General features: G+C 38.6%; 1 protein-coding gene and 1 pseudogene across 1 annotated transcript; one reads left to right on the forward strand and one right to left on the reverse strand.

Moving 5' to 3' along the window:
• Positions 1 to 6,837: 6,837 nt before the first annotated feature.
• Positions 6,838 to 9,647, forward strand: LOC145500299 (uncharacterized; annotated as a pseudogene).
• Positions 9,648 to 10,096: 449 nt separating this feature from the next.
• Positions 10,097 to 19,875, reverse strand: LOC145499879 (uncharacterized). The gene is made up of 4 exons (XM_081479402.1): positions 19,153 to 19,875; positions 13,528 to 13,913; positions 11,664 to 11,867; positions 10,097 to 10,931 (listed from the first exon to the last, which is right to left on the reverse strand). The coding sequence occupies exons 1-4, from the start codon at positions 19,298 to 19,300 to the stop codon at positions 10,593 to 10,595; spliced, it is 1,077 nt and encodes a 358-aa protein (XP_081335528.1). The 5' UTR covers positions 19,301 to 19,875; the 3' UTR covers positions 10,097 to 10,592.
• Between the last annotated feature and the right edge of the window lie 1,958 nt (positions 19,876 to 21,833).

A 21,833-nucleotide genomic window follows, 5' to 3' on the forward strand; every position in this document is an offset into this window, starting at 1 on the left:
AGTCATGACGACTCCGAAACGTCGGATTTTATCGTTCGTTTTTACCGTTTTATGTCTTAACGAGTGGAATAAACTGGAAAAGTATTTACCACATAGATAGGTTACACAAAGCGTCAAGCTGTTTTGTGACAAGTATCGGTCTTAAAGGAGCTCAGTGACGGTTTGCGCATATTGAAAAGTTTAACCGCAATTGTTAAAATTCGTCTTTTTCAATCCGTGTTATTCTTCTCCACCCTTAGCCATCCTTGTTCCTTTATGGTTTATCATTATCTCTTTGGTGTTTTTCTATCTTATTAAACTGTTATTTTCAGGTTTCCTACCATTTAAAGGTAATTTTGTATGTGGCCAAAATAGCTCAAAATACTGTGACTGAGCTCCTTTAACATGTGACGCAATAGGCGTGGACAGAGGTCAAGCACTGTTATTTGAACCGAGATACAGACATGTTGTATCACTACCACGAGCTCGTACAGTTATCGTTCTATTTTGGTTGGTCATTCGGATGGACCTTTTGGGAGCAAATCTCCCATGGTGGGGACCTTTAACCTGTCAAATGCCCGTCAAATGCCCGGGAAGGGATGACAACACTTGGTATTGACAGAGCCATTACGGCTCAGTGATGTTGTCCATTTCTCATTGAATACTCTTCCGATGCAACCAAAGGTACGAACAAACTTCTAAAGACTGCTGTGACAGATTCTTTATCTCAATTAATTAACCGACATAAGACAAATTCTCCAGTAAAGACGACGTCAAGAGCTAAGTACTGAGGCTCGAGATACTTACAGTCAAACCTGTATTAAGCGGACCCCATATTAAGCGGGCACCCTCTATTAAACGGACAGCAGTGCAAGCTCCATTTTTCTTTTCCCACATTCACAGTAAATAATACCTGTATTCAACAGACACCTCTATTAAGCGGACGCGGACAACTTAAACTTAACTTTTATGGTCATTTCTACTGTTAGAAAACTGCATTAAACGGACACTGCAAAAGAATGCATGATTTTAAAATCTTAAAAGTTGTTGTCACTGACTAAAAATCTTAAAATAGACGTTTCGGCTAAAATACTATAACCTTCTTTAGTGATGAAATGAATGTTAATGGCGTCTAAATGTAAATGAGATGTTTATAAGAATGTGAGGAACTCGCTAAGGATTAATTTAACATTTTGTAAATGTCTGGAATATGCGCGTGGTCATTAATTGAGTTCGGTTCGCGAATGGAATGCCATTAACATTCATTTCATCACTGAAGAAGGTTATAGTATTTTAGCCGAAACGTCTATTTTAAGATTTTAAGTCAGTGACAACAACTTTTAAGATTTTATTACTATGCCTGACTACAGCAACAGTATTTTTAAATGCATGATTTTTTTGTCCACGTTTTAGTAGATCGGTCATTCAAGTTTGCCAACAAACTGAGCTGTCACAGAAATGTAATCTTTTGTTATTCGGTTTTATTTTTACAGAACTTTTGTTCTTGTTTGATTTTGTGAACCTTCACATGATTCGATCAATATAGATACTGTTACTGTATATTGAAACCGCTTTGCCTCATGCACTTGTCATTGTTTAAGGAAATACGGTGGCAGAGTTATCGATCGTTCACAAGAATGCTATTTGTCCCTTTCAAGGTCTTTTAATACCGACCAGTATTGATATGACCCTTTTAAGACGAGGCGAATTCTGAGGGAACCTGTTTTCAAAGGACATCCTGTATTAAGCGTACACTAGCAAGGGTCCTAAGGGTGTCTGCCTAATACAGGTTTGACAGTACTCCCTAATTCTCGAATGTCACATCAACCGTCATGTGCTGAACTTCGAAAAAAAAAAAAACTATTATCATGCAAGTATGTTTTGTACTGCTCGGTTATGTAAGTACCACAGCAGGCTCAGTTGGGTACATTGGTTTTACTGAGGCTCGTTCTTGTATTAGAACTAATTTTATATTCAGTCAACCGTTCTTCACAGTCAGTGAAACGAAATTCCTCGATCCCATCGGAGAAGGTCGATAAGGTTGGTTTCCAAAGCAAAAGTTTTCAGGGAAATTGACTGGCCATGGGAGATTGGACGTTCCAATATACTGAAAACTTAATCTGTAGAAAACTTCATGATATATTCAGTAGCTCCTGGGCCGGGTTGTTCAGAGCCCGATTAAGCTAACCCAGAGAAAGGTAGAATTTTGATTTGAGTTTTGTAACTTTGCGGTGAGGTTTTCTGTATATTTTTTGGCCTTCTGTTTTGAGCTTTAATAATCACTATATACACAGAACAAAGCAGCAAAAACATTTGTATAGAAGAAAAAGTTATAATTCGGTTAACTTTGACGAAATTTCACACCGGAAAAACACTTTTGGAGAACTTAAATGGTGAACTAAATGCGACTAAATCTGTTCTTTAATACATCTTTCTTTTTCTAGTATCTGAGTTACTCGACCGTTCGCTCGTTAGATTTTTTACGAATGGTTTGCAGAGTCTGCAGACGGCGCGTAAGCCAATTCAATGACAAACCTGCGAAAACAAACCCACTTGTAACCCAATTTACCGCAAGAAAAAAAGATAAACATGTTATTGTCCGGCTTAGGGTCGGTCCGTATAGTGAAAAACTGTGACTTCGACCTTGAAAATGCTGCCCTCGACCTGCGGCCTCAGGCAGTATTTTCAAGACCTCGATCACAGTTTTTCACTATACGGACCTCCCAGCCGGCCAATAACATATATGTTTTTATTTAAGATCCTTAAAGAACCTGCTTTAACTCGTTTCATGGCCTCAGGATACGAGGTCAACCCTTAGCAGTAAACCAATTGGCTATAATCACTGTTGTTAAGGATGTGATCACAGACTGACTGAACCGTAGTGTATTTTGAGCTAGGCTGGGTGTTTCAGTTCGCTATTTTGAACTGCGGTCCACCGAAATTCCGCTTAAGGATCGAACCTAATTTTTCATTTTCTAGCCTAGAATGTATTAGCAATCCGATAAGTAAGCAAAAGGAACAGATTTTTGGTGTCGGCGTGTTGATTTCCTGCTTTAAATGAGCAACGAAGGAGAGGAGAATAGTTTTAAATGAAGTAAAACTGGTTTACGAGTGATCTAGATGAAATCAGTACTGAAGTCGGGGTAAAACGTCAAACATGATATGACGCGAGCCTATTGTTTATAGTCTTTCTGGCATCTCGATGAGTCAATGCGTTCGTTACCACGAACTTGTCAAATTGCAGAACACAGAAGATACTCTACAGTCAAATCATGCAATAAGGTTCAGTTATGTCCCTAAAAACATCTGGCCATTGGGCCTTATAGACTCAGGTTTTATATTTTAACAAAGTTTATACTCTTCTTCCAAAAAGATCACAGGCGGCCCAGACGTTGAACACGATTAATAAGTGACATTATTCTGTTGGCGATTGCGTTACAATTTTAGCCGTTTATAAGACAACGTATGAGAATGCTTCGAAAATTACTCTAAATGCTACGTGTAGAAAACAATTTGTATAAAATGGCTTACCTTGTGTTTGCATTGCGTTATTTTGATGTCTCTGGGTTCCTGGAGGTGGTTTAGAGCCATTCAGGCGAGTTTTACTTTCTGGCGGTTCGCTTCCCCTAAAGAGAAACGAAAGGCGGGCGACCCACTGGCCCGACGGCACGCACTCAAAGCTCTGTACAAACATGGTCTAATCTCGTCAAAATTGCCTCATGGCAGCCCTCGATTACTCTTCTTCCCTTTCGCTTTCTCCCAAGGTTCCAAAGTTTATGTTAATCGCCCGAGAATCGCTGGTTTTCCAGCTCTTGCTTTCCATTTCTGCTCCGTCTCGATCCGTAACCGATTATCTTGGGCACAGGATTTGAATTTTAACTTAACGACCACGCCATCGTGACAAAGTCGCCTCCAACCGCCGAGAGGCACGGGACATTTTTTGATCCTGCAAATTGCACCGTGCCGCAGTGTTAACAGAAATTAGCGCCTAAAAGCACTGTTAATTGCAAAAATACAAGAAGTAAACAATGTTCAGCTGAATTTAGCGCCTAAAAGCACTGTTAACTGCAGCGAGAGATGGCAACAAGTAACTGACCAATTCCCCGTGCCTCTCGACGGTTGGAGGCGACTTTGTCACGATGGCGCGGTCGTTAAGCTAGAAATTCAAATCCTGTGCCCAAGATAATCGGTTACGGATCGAGACGGAGCAGAAATGGAAAGCAAGAGCTGGAAAACCAGCGATTCTCGGGCGATTAACATAAACTTTGGAACCTTGGGAGAAAGCGAATGGGAAGAAGAGTTATCGAGGGCTGCCATGAGGCAATTTTGACGAGATTAGACCATTTTTGTGGAATTTACGGAGCTTTGAGTGCGTGCTGTCGGGCCAGTGAGTCGCCCGCCTTTCGTTTCTCTTTAGGGGAAGCGAACCGCCAGAAAGTAAAACTCGCCTGAATGGCTCTAAACCACCTCCAGGAACCCAGAGACATCAAAATAACGCAATGCAAACACAAGGTAAGCCATTTTATTCAAATTATTTTCTATACGTAGCATTTAGAGTAATTTTCGAAGCATTCTCATACGTTGTCTTATAAACGGCTAAAATTGTAACGCAATCGCCAACAGCATAATGTCACGTATTAATCGTATTCAACGTCTGGGCCGCCTGTGAAAAGATCAACTTTCCAAGAAACGCTCTCCGGTGTATTCTTACGGTGTTTTCAAAATTTAAATTCTTAAATTTTAACCTCAGTCTCAGCTTTGTTACCAAAAGGGTTCCTGCAGAAAAAAAAAACACCGTTTGTTCTATTCAGGTTCACGTTCGACCAAGTGACCACTAAGCCTGTGCTAAAAGGTCTTATTAGAAATTAAACCAATAACCACATAGACCGCGTTTCAGTAGAGTGACTTAACAAATGTGTTTATCACTTTTAAGTCGAATTATACCATAAATTTCTGAAACGAAGTATTAAATTTAATTAGATCACACGTTAAATCAAGATAGGCCCATTTTGTTTTGTGGAAAGCGGAAAGTAAAACAAGCCACAGTTTTTTAAACACTCTCTAAGAATTGTCCTTTGTAAAAGAGAAGCACAATGAGAGCTTATTTGTCTTAATGCACCCTTCAACGCTATTTACAGTATCCTGGAAACATGGTTTCTTATCGCGTAAAATGTATTCTTTTAGCTCGTTAAGTGTCGACAAAAGCTTTTATTATTGTGGTCTTTCGATTTTCTCGTCGGAGAAAGTGTTAAGTAGAATTTTTCCTCAGTTTCCAACCGCTTTGGTTGCTAAAGAGTGGTTCTGCCTGTAATATTCCTAGCGGTATGTATTTTCTGTTACTGGATAGTGCACGGCTTAACAAGATTTGTTCCTTATTTCGGATTCGTTCAGTTGCATGGGGGGTTAAAATTAGGAGAAATTCTTTAGATTATTTGCAAAGAGTATTCACGAGCATTGCATCCAAACGTTATCAAAGGCAAGGTAGTTTCGTTGGTTTAGTCGTGTCTGAGTTTCGTCTTGTGCACTTAAATATTCGTACAGCAAGTTAAATAATTCACGTGTCGACTGAGAATAAAGACTTCAAGTGGGTGGATCTGTCAGATTATTTTATCTGCGTTCAACGGGCTTGAATTTGAACTCTGTGAAATAGATTAGAGCCATTGTGTGGGCGGCTTACGTTTGTCAGAAAAGTTGAGTGTGGTACAACATATACGCATATTTACTCTAATCTATTTCACAGACGTGGAGTCTCTCGATCATTAAGCGAAATTCACCGAGTCTTTCAGTTTTCCAATTTAATATTTCGTTTTCAAACAACCTGTGCACATTGCCGCTTTCTCGATTAGTTACGTTATCAATTGTTTTAGTAGAGGTCTTATTCTTGTCTACAGTCTGCCTTAGTCCACGTGTCCAGTTGATGGCAACGGTAAACAACATAATTTTCATGCCTTCTCAAAAGGCTCTACATTTGAATATTCTCGTTTACAACGCACGATTGGTCATTAAAGGTCATATTTTGGAAAAAAAAATTGTTTAGGTGACCTCTCCTGAAAACTATTCGCTACACGGAACATTTTATGTGCAAGGAGAAAGATCAGATATCAGTGAGAAAGCGCAGGGGCATCCAACGGATCTTTTCGGTAAATTATCTGTTCAGAAGCCCTTTAAATTAGAATAATAAGAATGCAAGATGAACAATTTATGATTTTTCTGTTCAGGTATATACCCAACCCCGGCTTAACAGCTTAACAATTTGTTATAACAGCCTTGCATGCTTTACGTTGTGGCAGATGATATACCTTGGTGTTTTATCGCTTGGCCTGACCCAGGTTAAACTGCGATGGCGTGGATAGTTCTCAGTCCATTTGACCAGGGGTATTGTGGCACAATATGTAGCCTTAATCGATAGCAAAACTCGGTTATACCTTAGATGTATCATGTACGTTGGAAATATTTCGCATTTTTAAGCACCCAGACATTTTCTCGACTTATCATTGAATATGGGCATTGAAATAAAATGTTGGTTGTTTTAGCATTTACGCGGAAAAGCCGGTTCGTCAACGGTTTGTGCAAATGGTAAGCAAAAATCTCCGATGGTAAGTTCCGTTCCAATTAAGTTCGACGTTCCGTTTACTATGACAATATGACCGAAGTTACCGGAAGTTCAGGGGAAATGGTAAACAATCATTGATTTAACTATAAACAGATGGGAATTCACAGCAGGACATTTTCAGGAATTTTGAAAAGTTGGTTTTTGTAAAGGGCGGAAGACCGAAAAACTCGGAAATTCGAAACCAGGCTGCGTTTGAGCTAGGCGGGCCCTCCACCACTGTGCAATCAATCTACCCCCCCCCCCCCGCCGATATATGATTTATAGATCTATTGTTCGCATCGGTTTTTTTGTTGTCATTTTTTTCTAATCCCTTTTTTAATTTCACTTCACAGAATATTCTTATTGCGACACCATGACGGGAATTCGCTTGTGTTCTTTCAAACCCCTCGTTGCTTACTTTGGAATCGCCATCTTGGTACTAATAGCAAGAAGAAATTTCCTTCGGAAGAATTCACCTTCCACGAAAGGATGGAGTACATTCTATCAAGAACTCGCACTACAATTAACCCATTCGCAAAGTACGCTTGTATTTTATGATACTAAGTCAGGATTTCTTTTTAGAATTGAGAAAACAGAGCTTTGCAAGGCTATTTTCTTGTAGGAAACTGGATTTTCAATAGAGTAACAAAACTCACATTACTCGGACGGCTTTAACCTGAGTGAGGTAGTAAAATAACATGGAAGAGTAAAACATTTGGAAGCTGATTTAGCTTGATATTTTTTGTCTATTATTTAATTTTTACAGTGCACACGAGGTCCTTTAATCCCGAACGTGTACCAGAGAGCCTTACAAGACTATTACGAATGTACGATGACGTCAAAACGTTCGTCATGTTCATTGGATACCCCCATACCATAAAAGTGTTACAGGAGCCATATTGGACGCACATCCTGAAATTCCTATTCCTCAAGAATACGATTTTATTGGAAACTGGAGGATGTACCAGCACAAAAACCTACAGGACTCTGGCCAGCAAAAGCATATGTTGGTTTTCGATATGCATTATCTTTCTACTTTTCAAGCAGTCTTCAGAAACAAAGCCAATAAACCGAGCCAATTCTGGTTATGGACTTCTAAAGGCAATGGTATACACTATCACTTTGTTCCTGATGCATGGCAGGGAACAATTGGTGGGAAAGTAAAGGTTAAGCAATTTTACTTCTCGATTTACTGAATTTTCCAGTTAGATAAAAAAAACTTGGTTGATGCATGATTTTACCAGCTGATATGAGTTTGCTGAGCAACGATTGAAAAAACTCCAGGAAGAAAAAATGAAAGTGAAGGAAACAACGAAAGAATTTCTCATTTTCACAGAATGGAGTAGTTTTGAACCACTGCTATGAGTGGATAATTGGCTGCTTTATTGACTGATGACTAACCAAAAGGAGTAACAACAATAACACGACCAAAAATCCACGTGTTTTGACGAACGTGTTAACTCTACTAGCAATCTTTAATAAACAAGTTAAAATCATTTTGCCTGACCATAAACGTTTTGGATATTTCCGATGTTTTGTTAATTTAAAAAGGCACGCTAGTCGCCAGAAAAGAGCTGGAATATTGTGGAAAAAGTCATTTGATACATCAGCATCAGATCGAGGTTATAGCCATTTTATTGTATATGTGATCTAAGCGTGAATATGGTATTACAACCTGCATCGTCCCCGATAGACCACATTCGATATATCAGTATTCTGACACGGCTCCGAGGCTTTCAGGACAAACGTCTATATTTGATGCATGGTGTTTTCTTTTCATCCAAGTCTCTTTTGGGGATCGAGGGACAAAAGAACTTGAAATTTGACAATGTTATCCTGAAAGCCTCGGCCCCATGTTAGAATATCGGATATATCGAACGTGGTCTACTATAAATAATTACTTAATCTTAGAACCTGATAAAGTGACCATGAATAGGTTTGTGCTATGCTTTTGAAAAGCAAATTGAATGTTTGCATTTCACGTGGATTGACAGGTTTTCTGAGATGGAAGTGGATGGGAAACATCTAAGAAACTGATGGAAAAACCAGGAACCTTTAAAGTATTTGAAGACATCCAGAATGTAGTTGGTGTTCCAGTCAAGTTTATTTACGTTATTTCAAATCCATAAGATGTCATTGCTTCCAGTGTAATTAGTCACCCGTTTGACCCCCACAAAAAGGTAAGACAAAAAGGTATGAAGCGTTAATGTAACACCTGGGTTCTAGAGCAGATGAAGAAACGAGTGATAAGGTTTGTTTTAAGCTCAGATAGTGATTTTTCTCATATATGACTCAATGCTTAGGATGTGACAGCCTTCTTGTTTGATCGGTGGTAAACAGACACGGTAGCCATATGGAGCATTTGCCTGAGAATAGCAGCTTTCACTTAGGAATTCCACATGTAAGTAAAGGAAAATATCAGTTCTATCTATGAATATGGAGTGAAAAGACTTTGAGCTTTGTAGCTGCCATGCATATCTGTCTTGATGATTTGAGAGACTGTTTTCAACTAATGAATATTGATTCTTATTTCATTTTCAGATGAACGACACCGGAGCAGTTCGCAATGCCGTAGAAAACGTCTTTACACTTGCGGAGACCAATGAACGAATAAGGAAGTTATACGGTGATGCAGTCTTGGACATCTCTAGCGACCAACTTATTTTTAGCTCAAGGGAAACGCTAAAGAAGATATGCATATTTTTAGACGTCACGTGTGTCACAATATTGCCTTCTATGTTCTTTATTTAACGACGCAACGGGTACTACACGACACCAAAAACGGCCAACATGGCGGATACCAGAGGTTCTTCTTCAAGCTCCCGAGGCCCGATGGGAGGACGTGGCATGACGTAATATGACATCTCCCTTCCTTTAAATTTAACAACAACAGCAACGAAATGGAACGTATTCTATCCCTAGTCTCACCTCTCCTGAGTCGGTGCCAAAAATTAATGTGAATTGTCATAGACTCAATCAATCCGACTGACAAATTAAATTTTTTGAGCTTCGCTGTTTCATTTCGATTTACTAACTTCTCTTTGTCGTAGTCACTTTTGGAATTTAACACTCAGGGTTAAATTATTAACACAACGGCTTTGTGCATTCGTACTTATTAGTCTAAGTCCCGAAAACTCTTAAATGTGTTACACTTAACATTTAAGAGTCCCTGTCCATAAATACGGAAAATAACTCGGCAAGGGTCGAAAATTCGATTTCGCTCATATTTTTACGGTAGATAGGCTAGGGCATGACAAAAACTACTAGATAGTTTTTTTGGCAAAATATCCTTTTATTTCAAAGAAATATGCAAATTACCAAATCCCGTTAAAATTGTCATTTGACGCACCATTTTATTAAATACGTTTGAGAGCCTCGCGTGGAAAACCACATCATTCTTTCGTCTTTAAAACATTCAAATATTTTTGTGCAATGCTGAAATGTGTACTGGGTTGATTTTAGGGAATGCTGCGTTGTCTTTTTGGATGCAAAAGAATTAAATTTCAAAGACATGTATTTCATTCACTTAAAAGTACTCCGTGAAAATAATTGATTTTCACCATGTGCGAAACCTTCAAATGGATTAAGCTTCTGGTGGTTGAATTGCAGAAGGATGGCCTACAGATTCCTGTAAAAATTTCTTTGGGCAAATGATTGTGGGCGACGCGAGATCTTTTCAAAGTACGTCAAAAATGCAGATATTTGACCATCCGTCGTCAAATTTCAATTTACGGGTTAGACATATATTTTAGCACGCGCCACATGTCTTGAGCTATATTAAGTTGAAATAGACACAGAGCTGATAATGATTTCGAAATGTTCTATTAAGCGGCCACCTCCCATTTCCCCGAGGGAAGCCCACTGTGTTATATGTAAACCAAAGATAATTGCACAGCGCGAAAAGACCTAGGTATGAGGTTAGCGTTTATTTTCGAATATTTCGTGTTAAAGTAATCCTCGGCCATGGCACAGTAAACTACATGGAAAAGTCACAGGTTTGCGATATCCGTGCATGATGATATCAGTAAGTTTCATCAAAATTAAACGATTGCAGAAAAGAGTATTTCTTCATTTCATTGTAAACTCTTTGCTTTTGTTCCTCAGTCCACACCACTGTTGTTCTTGTTATCGATGGTTTGCCAAAAAGGATGTTTTCTGCTTGATGAAGGTAATCCTCAATACATTTGACTCGTAAAAATGAACATATTGTCTTCATTGTTTCTCTCGGTTTTAATATCAGTTCATGGCTTAAAATGTCCAACACTGCTTGATCGCCATAAAGCTGTTTTATTCTTTCGTTGGTCTCGATAAGCTCAAAGAAGGACTTTATGGCATTGTCTAATGCTGCGGGTTTGTCTATCTGAAAATTGATAAAAATAAATAGATATACATCCATAAGTGATCAAAGTGGCTGTGAGCAACTGAACTCAGAAAATAAATTATAAAAAGTCAAGTTAAAAAAAAAAACACAAACACAAAAAATACTCTCTAGACCGTCTAAACAATTGACGAATCACAGAGTGGCTGTGAGCCACTGAACTCGGATAATGATTTATGAACGGCTGAGAATGGAGTTTTTGCATTAATTAAATAACGCGAGTCCATTCATAGCGTATGTCCGAACGTAGTCGTTCGAAATTAAGGTTACATCGTGTTGTACAGTCTCCCACTACTCCAGCTCCATTGAGTGACGAATGACGCCATTGTCAAACATCCAAACAGATCCACGAATCAGCACGAATGAGAAACATGACCAGAAAGACAGCTATTCACCTCCTCGAACAATGAGCCATCGACTCGTAAGACTTTCGCGCGACTCTTGCGCCTGCTGTTCTAACAACCAAGCGTATATAATTTGTAGAAAGCAATATAATAAATATGTTTCAACGCATTTCTTCAGATGTCGATATGGCGCAGTAGAATAGGTGATTGCCCGCCAAGCGAGGGATTGTGAATTCGATGCCTACCGGGCTCAATATTTTTTTTTCAATTTTTTCATTTTTTTTTACTTTTTTTTGTTATTAACGGCTACTCGTACCCTCGTGTGCTGTTTTCGGGTTTCCCACTAAATTATTTCTAAGTTTTTCAGTACCTTGGTTTCCCCGTCGTTTACTTGAAGTCTTACGTTAAAGAGCCTCAGAACCCAAGTCGAGATTATGTCGTAAGGATTTCTAATGACGTGAAGAAATTTTAGGGGAATTCCTAGAGTTTCGTTAAGTTCCTTAAGAATCGAAAACTTCTCAGGTTTCTCTGTTAGCTCCATGGTTGTTCCTCCTCCTCTCTTGTCTCCAATGACCTGTAAATTGAAGGACCACTGACTGTTATAATTCACTTAATACACTTTTTAGCAGAAATACAGACAAACCAAAAACCGGCACAAAGAAGTGGATTTGAGAGAGAGCCATGTAAAATGATGGCAAATCTCCCAACCCTAGGGGTGACTGTTAGTTTAATTATAGCAAGGATATTTATTTCAGCGTTGGAGCCTTCGTCTAGCTGGATAAGTGAAGCTCACAGGAACGAATAGCTTTTCCCCACTTGCCCTCTTGCCGACCGAGTAAACGTTATTTTCCACTTCTGGTGACATTGTTTATCTCGCTAGAAAGAGCTAGAAGTACCAAAATGAACGAAGAAATTCGGGAAGTAAGGATTCGATACACCCTGCTTATGGCTGGTAAAAAACCCAATTGGTTAATCCTAGAAGACACAACGATAAATGGTATGGAAGGCGTATGCTATACGCCGAAAAACCTATGTCATGTTATAAAACCCTTGCATTTGCATTGTCTATGGTAGTCTGAATTCTTGCCTCTTCCTATTAAAAATAGTCCTTGAAGATTTTGCAAAACTGTCTCCGTATGGTGGAAATTTGTGAACACTTCATTTTCCTGAAATCGTGCGTACAAATTGAAACAGATCCTGCGCATGCTCTGTTAAGACAGAAGCTGAAGCAAAAGTGGATTATATTTACACAGGGCCTAAATGATGTGAAGTTTATATGAAATAATTCATATATGAACTGCGGTTGTAGATGGAAGTGAAGAATGATCATCGCAGTAAATTTTCCAATTTAAGCAATTGGAAAGAAGAAGCCTGAAAAACTCAATTAAGTGGCCTCGCTCCCAATGCGTGGCTTCATAGCTCAGTTGGTAGAGCATCGCACCGGTATCGCGGAGGTCACGGGTTCGAATCCCGTTGAAGCCCTGATTTTTTTCAGGCTTCTTCTTTCCATTTGCTTAAATTGGAAAATTTACTGCGATGATCATTCTTCACTTCCAACAGGGCCTAAAGTTCAATGTTGACTAATAACATTCTTGGTACTTTCCGAAAGTAAGCTGTTCAAAGTATTTTACGTCAGGAAAAGTAGTAAAGTGCAAGTGGTTTCTTGAATTGTGGCGGCGATTGAGGCTGAAAAAAAGTACAATTTCCCACACTTAGGGGACAATTTTTCCCTTTAAAAGTGCCATTATACCTTTTTTCTCCCTGCCTGTTCTTGGGATTATCCAAGCTATAAAACCGTAACAGGAAGCTACAGATCTAAATCTACTTTGCAAGAGAAAATCCGAGATTTCTTGGTGTTGTCTTAACATAAAGGAAAAGTGTTGGTCCGAAACTGCCTTTCAGTATTCAATTACATCGTTGCCACATTTTACCTGTAGGCGGCCTACAGGAACATATTCAATATTTTTTCTTGATGAAAAGCAAGCGAAATTTAAAACTGATCGCCGTGGGCTACTGTTGAGGTTTAAGAATTAATTTTTACGAAGGTACCTATGAACGACCGTTTCCAAAAATATTAAGACTAGCTATTGTCCATATACACCTAATATGTCCGGCGTCAAAATGAAGACATGGCTTGCAGATGAAAATTCGGATGACCTTGGTGGGTGTCGAATGTGTCAAAAATGTAAACGACATTCGACTATATGAAGCACAAGACAATCGATCAGAATTACCTTGAGTTTGCCGTTGAAAGTTCCTTGCCACGCGCCGGGAACATGATACGAATAGATTTTATCGTCAATAATAACAGGTTTTTTAGCTCGAACCCCGAAGGCTGCTTGCCACGTGGAAAGTGAGTGTAGATTATAAAAGAGAAGATATTTTTTCATGTCAGAGTTTCTTAGGGCGTGGTCTCGGTAGACGTTCCAGCGCTGTATAATGTGATATTCATTAGGAATGATGATTTCTTGATGTGCGTCTAAAATGGATCCCACCAGACTGTGTGAACTTCTCGGGTATCCAATAAACATAACAAACGTTTCAACATCATCGTAGAGCTCGTAAAGTTTGGTTAAGCTGTCAGGAAGGCTACCAGGTATGCAATGAGAGTCCTGAAAGACTATGCAAAAGACCGTAGCATAAAGCACCCGGTAAATAATAGAATCAGCAACAATAAGATGCAGACAAATAGTCAAACTGAAAATGAATGGGACTTCGGGGCTCTGGGGAGGTTTCTATCACAATCGCAATTAACTAGAAACAATGTCAGAACCCCTAAGTAGTTTACATTCGCTATTAAGCAAAAATTCACCACTTTTCATTAATAATTTCATAAACAAGAATTTGATATTCGCAGTTTTTCGCTATTAATTTAATAAGAAAATTGAAATGCAAGCAATATTTGCATTATCGTTTTACAGTAGCTTTACAACCATATGCATATGCGAATGTACTATCGTCTCGAACCCATCTTTCATCATCACAAAAATTAAAGATACTTTACTAACGGATAAATCATAAGATTTACCTCTTAAAACATTCATTTTATTCATCATTGGACCCTTACTGAACAATGTATCTTGAGACCGTTGTAATCTTACATGTTTTTTTTTTCATGTCATTTTTCTTCACACATCACTACCTTCTTTTTTTTTTCAAATAAGCAAACATTTTACTTGTCGAGCCACAGAATTCACCTGAAGGAAAACCTCCGCATTCATCTTTCATTTTCCGATGAGTTATTTGTTTTCATTAAAATATTGTTTGGAATTTACGTTATAATCTGAGATATCAACCATTCTTTTTTCCTTCAAAAGTTTTCATGTACATATTAAATATTTCCTCTGTCCAATTTGGTGTGTAACCTTCATCAGATACTTTCCTCTTATAGAGCGTTTTCACGTGACGTCATCAGATTCTCAAATCCAAAACTAAAGAGCCATCAAAGTTTTTAATTCTAGTTAGGCATAAGAGGTACTAATTTTAGATCTGTTTGCAACTTTCCAGCTCAATAGCGTCCTTCGTTTGGAAACCAGCGCATTTTGAATTTCAGAGTTATGGCGGTGCGTGACATAAAGCTACGATCGCGTTTGTCGAAAAGTATGCATTTATCTCGTGCTTTTTAGCCGTTTGAGACGTTAAAGTTTTTGGAAAAGTGCTTGTTTAAATGTTTGTTCGTTCAGTTCAGTTATTCAGCCGCCTAGTTAGCCAAAGCAAGTTCCAGATGTTAACACTATTTTCCTGCCGCCATATTGGTGTCCACAGATGAACACCAACATGGTCGCTCCATACTAGGCTCTGTAAATTTGCATGGAACATTTCGACGAATATCTCAACTTTGGGACAACGCACACACTTTAAACTTAGAGAGCTGTGTTCTTTAATTATCTTCTATAACATCACAATTTCTTGACTTTATCCACTGAATGGTTTTTGATTTTATTTTTTATTGCGTGACAGTGAAAACGCTCTATATTTAGTTTTTCTACATTTTATCTGCAAGTTAAAATTGCGGTTTATTTAATTTTCTTGGCTTGTTACTATGGTACAGTACGTTACAGCGGTTATCAATCACACGCGACCTTCAGCGCCAAAAAAGTCTAGACACAACCTAAGTTTTGGTGGACGTCAATCATCTCCGCCTCCTTGCCGACTGTATGCAAAATTTACCTGAAAGTTAAACCCTGCAGCCGTCCACTCGTAAAAATTATCATTTTACTTTCGGTATGTACGGCTAACAACTGCATCCTTGAAATCTATAAATGAAAACGTTTGTCGGGTTTTTCAACGGCCATGCGCATGCATGAATGACCCCGAGAGCAAGCAAATCTACACGCAAACAAATTATTTCTGCACGTATTTTTCTTGGGGTTACGGACTGAACAATACTTAGTTCTATGAAACTTATAACTTATTACCTTACAAAATTATAAGGTTTATAGGACGTTTAAGTCTTGTTCAGTCCGTAGCCCCAAGACAAATACCTGCAGAAGTAATTTGTTTGCGTGTAGATTTGCTTGCTCTCGGAGTCATTCATGCATGCGAATGGCCGTTTAGAAACCCAACCTGCCCGTCTTCAGTTATAAATTTCAAGGAATATTTACCGCCAATGTATTTAGTGAGCTAGCCGTACATACCGAAAGTAAAATGATAATTTGTTCTAGTAAACCGCTGTAAGGTTTTACTTTTTCAGGTAAGTTTTGCATACAGTCGGGAAGGAGGCGGCGATGATTGACGTCCACCAAAACTTAGGTTTTGTCCGGACTTTTTTTGCGCTGAAGGTCGCGTGTGATTGATAACCGCTGTAAGTCCTGGTAAAGTCCAAACTTTTTTGGTTTTGGTAATGAAAGTTTATTAACTAGAAATAAAAAAAACTGAATTGCAATCTCAAATAATTTATATGATTCAAATGGACCAAAATTCAATCAAATTGTACGTAACGAGATTCGTAAAAGCATTTATTCAGATTCAGTGCAATCATCTTTGCTAGTAGTGGTTATTTACATACAGTCTAACCTCCCTCAAGCGACCACCCAAAATGTCAAACCTACGAGAGATGGTCGCTAACGAGAGCTAAGACCATATTGGGCCAACATTTTGCCTCATTAGAATATGGTAACTGAATAGAATTGCCCCATGCGTCAATGCCGATGCGATGTTTTATTCATTTGAAAAGGCATTTTGAAGAACAAAAATCCGGTTTTTCCCATAGAGAAATTTCCGTCTCTTGTACTACCCAGGAATACGATAATGTTACAACACCTTATTTTCCAATTTACCCTCTATTTTCCGTCGAGTGGTCGCTTACGGGAGGTTAAAAGTAAAAGAAAATTTCAAACTTTTAGCTGTAAAAGTGGTCGCGGTCGCTTTCAAGAGGTGGTAGCAGCAATCTCAACGTCAAATTGAGAACGCCTTAATGGTTTTCAAGACTTTAAACGGTCTTGTTCCGGAATATCTCACGTCTAAATTTATAAAGCGAAATGAATCAAGCTATTCTCTGAGGGACTCGGTAAACAAACTTGTTGTCCCCTTTCCAAGAACTAACTACATGAAAAATAGTTTTAGTTACAGCGGCGCTACCCTTTGGAACAGCTTACCATGTAACATTAGAGAGTCTGGTTCATTAAACAAATTCAAACGCCTTCTCTACCATAATTTTTAAGCACGGCATTCATGGAAACCAGGATTTTTCTTAAGTGGCATATCAATGCGAGTTAATATAATGTTATGATTTGGATTTTTAGTCATTATTATGTAACTTTTTCTACCTGATATTTTTACCGTGTATAAATAATGATTAAAGAAAGAAAGAAAGAAAGTGGTCGCTTACAGTAGGTTCCAAATATAGTGATTTGACTGAGAAACTTTTGGTATTTTGGAAAACTGGTCGCTGAGGAAAGGTGGTCGCAACCGGAGGTTCGACTCTATTATAAGTGGGTAACAGTTAAATAAAGTCGCACGTGGCTAAAAATGATAGTCATTTCACTTCGCTGAAAGGTTTTCGTATGACTTCAAGGTTTGAATTGTCCAATTAAATTTCTCTTCATAATGTGTAAATGGCTTAGACCAATCAGGTTGGGCGTTACAATTAAATTAAACTGACGCCAACTTTGACCATTGCACTCGCTCTATAGTTTTTATTGAATGAAATGGCGGCGTCGGCGAGATTTTTCCTAGTTTCTGAAGATACTATTGCCCGTTTTATTCAAGAAACTGAAAAAAAAAAAAAATACCGAGCGGGACCGGGCTGTTGAGGGCTTTTTGAAGGCAAACAAAAAGTTACAGGATCTTGAAAAATAGGAAGCACAAGAACTGGATCTTGCTGTGAACGATCATCTCCACTTGCCGCAAGCATCGAAGGAAATCTGGAGAAGAAAAACTGCAGATATTCTACTACCCGGTCAAATAGCAATATTTTGCTTTTTCTGTGACACTCAACGATGATTAATTAGTGTATGTTTGCTCTTTCGGGGGCTGTTTGCGCAGGAGCAGATGATTGATTAAACTAAGCTCTGTTGTCCTAGTTTTTAATACCTTATCGCGAATGAGCGAATATTCGCGCTAACCTGACGCTAGGTTCTTTATTGGAAGTTGTACAGGTTCGATTTACGTCTTTGTTGCGTTTTATCGATGATCAATCTTAGCTAATCTCTAAGCTTTGTTCGTTCGCAAAAGGGTCCAAAAGAGGAATCCTCGCACCTTTCGCACTCTTCCGTCGCTACCGGCTCCGTCATATTTCGCTTCAAGCTTAATTTTATGTTTTTGTCCTCTCTCTTTATTACTTGTTTCACACACTTCACGATATCTAGTTTAGTAATTTTTGCTGGACTTTGTACTTTACTTTGTGATAAAGTCTTTGTGCTAGAATTTAGATATGGAGTTTCACCATTTTCGTCAATTTTTGTCCGCCATTTTGTCTGTCGGAGCTGTCACGATCATTTACAATTTCACCTTTTTGCACTCAATTTTACTTTTCTGCACTGAGAAATATCACTGATTTGGGATTAATTGACTTGTTTCTTAGCCAATAACAATACGCAAGTTGCTGCTTGTATATTATCATGATAACAGATGGATTAAAGAAGATAGTGTATTTACATATGCACATGGTTATGTTAAGTTGATATTAAAAAATGGCGAAAAATTAATTTTTAGCTAGATTTCAAATCTTCTTACAAAATTGTTATTGAAATTTTCGATTAACAGCGACTCTAAACTACTTAGGGGTTTTGACATTATTATTAGCTTACTGTGATCGTAATAGAAATTCGTGCCAGAACCCCGACGTCCTGTTACAATATGGACACAATAGATTGTTTATTGACATTGATATGATTCACGTGACATTTGATCATAGTATGATTGGCATCACTTATATGTTCAATACTCGCGATAGCTCACTGAACGTGTAAGATCACGAAAGTAAGAGACTTTCGATTGACTCCTGAAGAGCCGTTTGTACGTCTCCTGATAGTAGACCAAACCGAACGTGTTACACGTCGCAATCCTGATCACACGGAATATAATTATGGTAAATAATTTACACCTCGATCCCTTCCCGAAGTAGAGGCCAAAAGGAGGCAATGAACACATCTTATGACTACAAATTAAGATGATTTCCGCAGAATATTCGAGCAATAATGGCAAAAAATAAGTTACCAAAAAAACCTCATGGCATGGTAATATTTTGACTACAGTTAAGAAGATTCGAACTTATCAAGACTTTAGCTCTGTACTTAGTACCCGTCATTTATTGCACTCCTCCGCTCTTGTTGCACTCGCTTATACACGCCATAATCAGTTTAACACTTATTACTTATTTCAAAATTATTTGGATGTAAAGTTTGTGATTAACTTACTTGACAAGGATTGGTTTAAAGTTGAGTCTTCTGGAAACGATGAAATCTCAGCTGAACCGTTCCAAAGATACCGTCCAACGATGAGAACGAAAAGTAAAAATGCAAAGCAGATAAGGAGATATTTCAAAGGTTTCACACGGAATTTCATTCTTTCCTGTTACGTTCTTTGAAATGATTTCCAGGTAATTACCAGCAGCTGTTTGGCTTTCACAACGACTTTGGCCTTCTTAGCTTGGGGAACGTCTAATGGCGCAGGTTAAAATCAACTGCAAAGTGTGTTGGTAAAGCATGAGGTCACGTCGATGAGTCATAGAGGCGCTAATATAAACGAAAAGGTCGGACGTGGTTTCATTGAATATAAATGCTGCTATGCGACTCGCTAAGCCGTCGTTGCGTATGATACAATGAATAAGCAAATATAGCCCCAGCAGCATCAAGATTCTCCGATATGTTTGTACCTTCAAACGTTGTCTTAATTGTTTGATGTACAGCATTTCGTTAAGAGGAGGACCTTCTTAGTTGCTTTAACGTGTTCAAAAAAATGTAGAAATAAATTTGACTGTTTAATCATGGAAATGCTGTACATCAAACAATTAAGACCACATTTGAATGTATAAACAGATTCGATCCGCGCTTGTCTTTATTTACCTTAATTTGATTTATGTAAATTTGCAGGTCTTTACTCTTTTGAACTCGCTCTTTTTATTCATTCCTTGATAATGGCGTCATGAGGTCGCCGAAAAGTGGGAACATGATTTCGTTAGTTTCTACTCGCCTGTGCATTTCTAAACCTTTATTAACAACAGTTAATTTGTACCTCAAATAAAAGGGAAAAAATTAACATAAAATATTTTTGACGTAAAAAAGGTAACAGGGCAACAAAAATAACCATACGAAGCTAAACTAGTTAGCTGCCTATTAAATGATATAAGTACAGTCGACTCCCGATAACTCGAGCCCTTGCTAACTCGAACCTCGCGCTAACTCAACCCAAAGTCGATATCCCCTGGATTTCCATCATACATTTACTGTAATTTTACCCTCGATAACTCAAACCTCCCGCTAACTCGAAGCAATTTTCGTTTCCCTTCAGGTCATTTTCTATATAATTCTACCCTCGATAACTCGAACCGTGTCTGTCAATACGTGACAAGTCAAAACAAACAGTGTACTGTACATTACACACAAAGTGTCAGTTCAGTTTATACGAAATTAAGCGTTGAAATGTGTTGTTCCATTTTCACTCGGCTTCCCTATTCTGTATAATTAAATTTGATTAAAATGTACACTGCATGAATATAAGAAGGAAATCCCATGCACTTTGAAAATGTAAATCGCATGAGCTTCGTAACGGTAGCCCGACAATGGGGCCATTTATACGAGAAAAATAATCCGCAGCTTACACAAGCCGCAAATTGAATAAGACGCGAACTTGACCATTTATACGTGCGTGGCTTATAGAAGATGCGAAAAGCTCGTATAAACGGTTCACGGCTTATTCGCGACTAATGCCTCGCTTCGGTGTTCGTTGTCATAGCAATCGCGGTCTAGTCAAGGAGCAACCAGGAGGAACGAAACGAGACGGCAGGCTTCTTCGCGAAGAAAACGATGACTCTTCGGGTTTTTATTAAAAACTAAGCTTCAGTTAAGTATTTTGCACTACGGCTTCTAAATGAAATTTTTGGAGTCTCTGAAAAAATATGAACGAAAGCCGAGACAAGCTGAGGCGATCAAGAATGGTGGGAGCGGAATGTGCAGGAGATGGATCTACATCTTACATTTTAACCGAGATTTCAGGCAAAACTTCAGGGTGTATATCGCCAGGAATTTCTTGCTTTGGCCTGTGCTCCTCTTGCGGACGCGACCGCGGATGAGGCATCAACTATCGCATCCATTTTTTTTTCCAGATCGGAACTGCACGAGCGCTTGAGCGAGCGCGGGAAAAACTTGCGCTTGCGCAGTGTGAGTTCGCGTCTTAAGTAAGGCGCAAACAAGCCGCGATACCATTTATACGAGTGGCTTCGCGTCTTACATAAGCCGCGGCTTATTTAAGCCGAGCTCAAAATCCTCGTCTTACACAAGCCGCGGCTTATGTATGACGTGAACTGACTAAAATGTATCGTTTATACGGCAAGCTCGCGTCTTATTTAATCCGCGGCTTGTGTAAGCCGCGGATTATTTTTCTCGTATAAATGGCCCTATTGTCCTCTTTAAAAAAGCCTGTACGGTTCACAGTTCCTGGGCTTCTCCCTGCCACTTTCCTTTGTTATATCTTGCACATTACGTTACGTTCCCATTTATACAGTAATTTAGAGATGTATAGTTTTATTTTCACTCGACTTCTCCATTCTGTAATTAAATTTAATTAAAATAGTGCATGGATAGAAAAAACTTAAACACCGTTTTCCCCTTATTTCCGGTCATTTGTACTCAACTGCCGATAACTCGAACCTTTTTCAATTTCCCTTGAAGGTTCGAGTTATCGGGAGTCGATTGTACTAAAACCTTTGGTGAGAGTATTCATAATTAGGTACAGTGTAAATGAATAAAAACATCTAGATTGATTAGTTAATTTAGGACGTTCGCGCTAATTGTTTATGCACGTCCGTACCTCGCACGCAAATTCACACGCCACGTAATGCATCGATGCGCGCGCTAAGTAAAATAATGAACAATGATAG

This window comes from Orbicella franksi, chromosome 10 (assembly GCF_964199315.1).
Source record: "Orbicella franksi chromosome 10, jaOrbFran1.1, whole genome shotgun sequence".
In the NCBI taxonomy this organism is placed as follows: domain Eukaryota; kingdom Metazoa; phylum Cnidaria; class Anthozoa; order Scleractinia; family Merulinidae; genus Orbicella; species Orbicella franksi.

What these genes read in the sequence shown, in the direction of transcription:
- LOC145499879 (XM_081479402.1), bottom strand. Translation starts at nt 19,300, where the DNA reads ATGAAATTCCGTGTGAAACCTTTGAAATATCTCCTTATCTGCTTTGCA. An exon ending in TTTAAACCAATCCTTGTCAA is followed by an intron (nt 13,914 to 19,152) that starts GTAAGTTAATCA and finishes TCTTTTGCATAG; the next exon opens with TCTTTCAGGACTCTCATTGC. An exon ending in CTTTCAACGGCAAACTCAAG is followed by an intron (nt 11,868 to 13,527) that starts GTAATTCTGATC and finishes TTCAATTTACAG; the next exon opens with GTCATTGGAGACAAGAGAGG.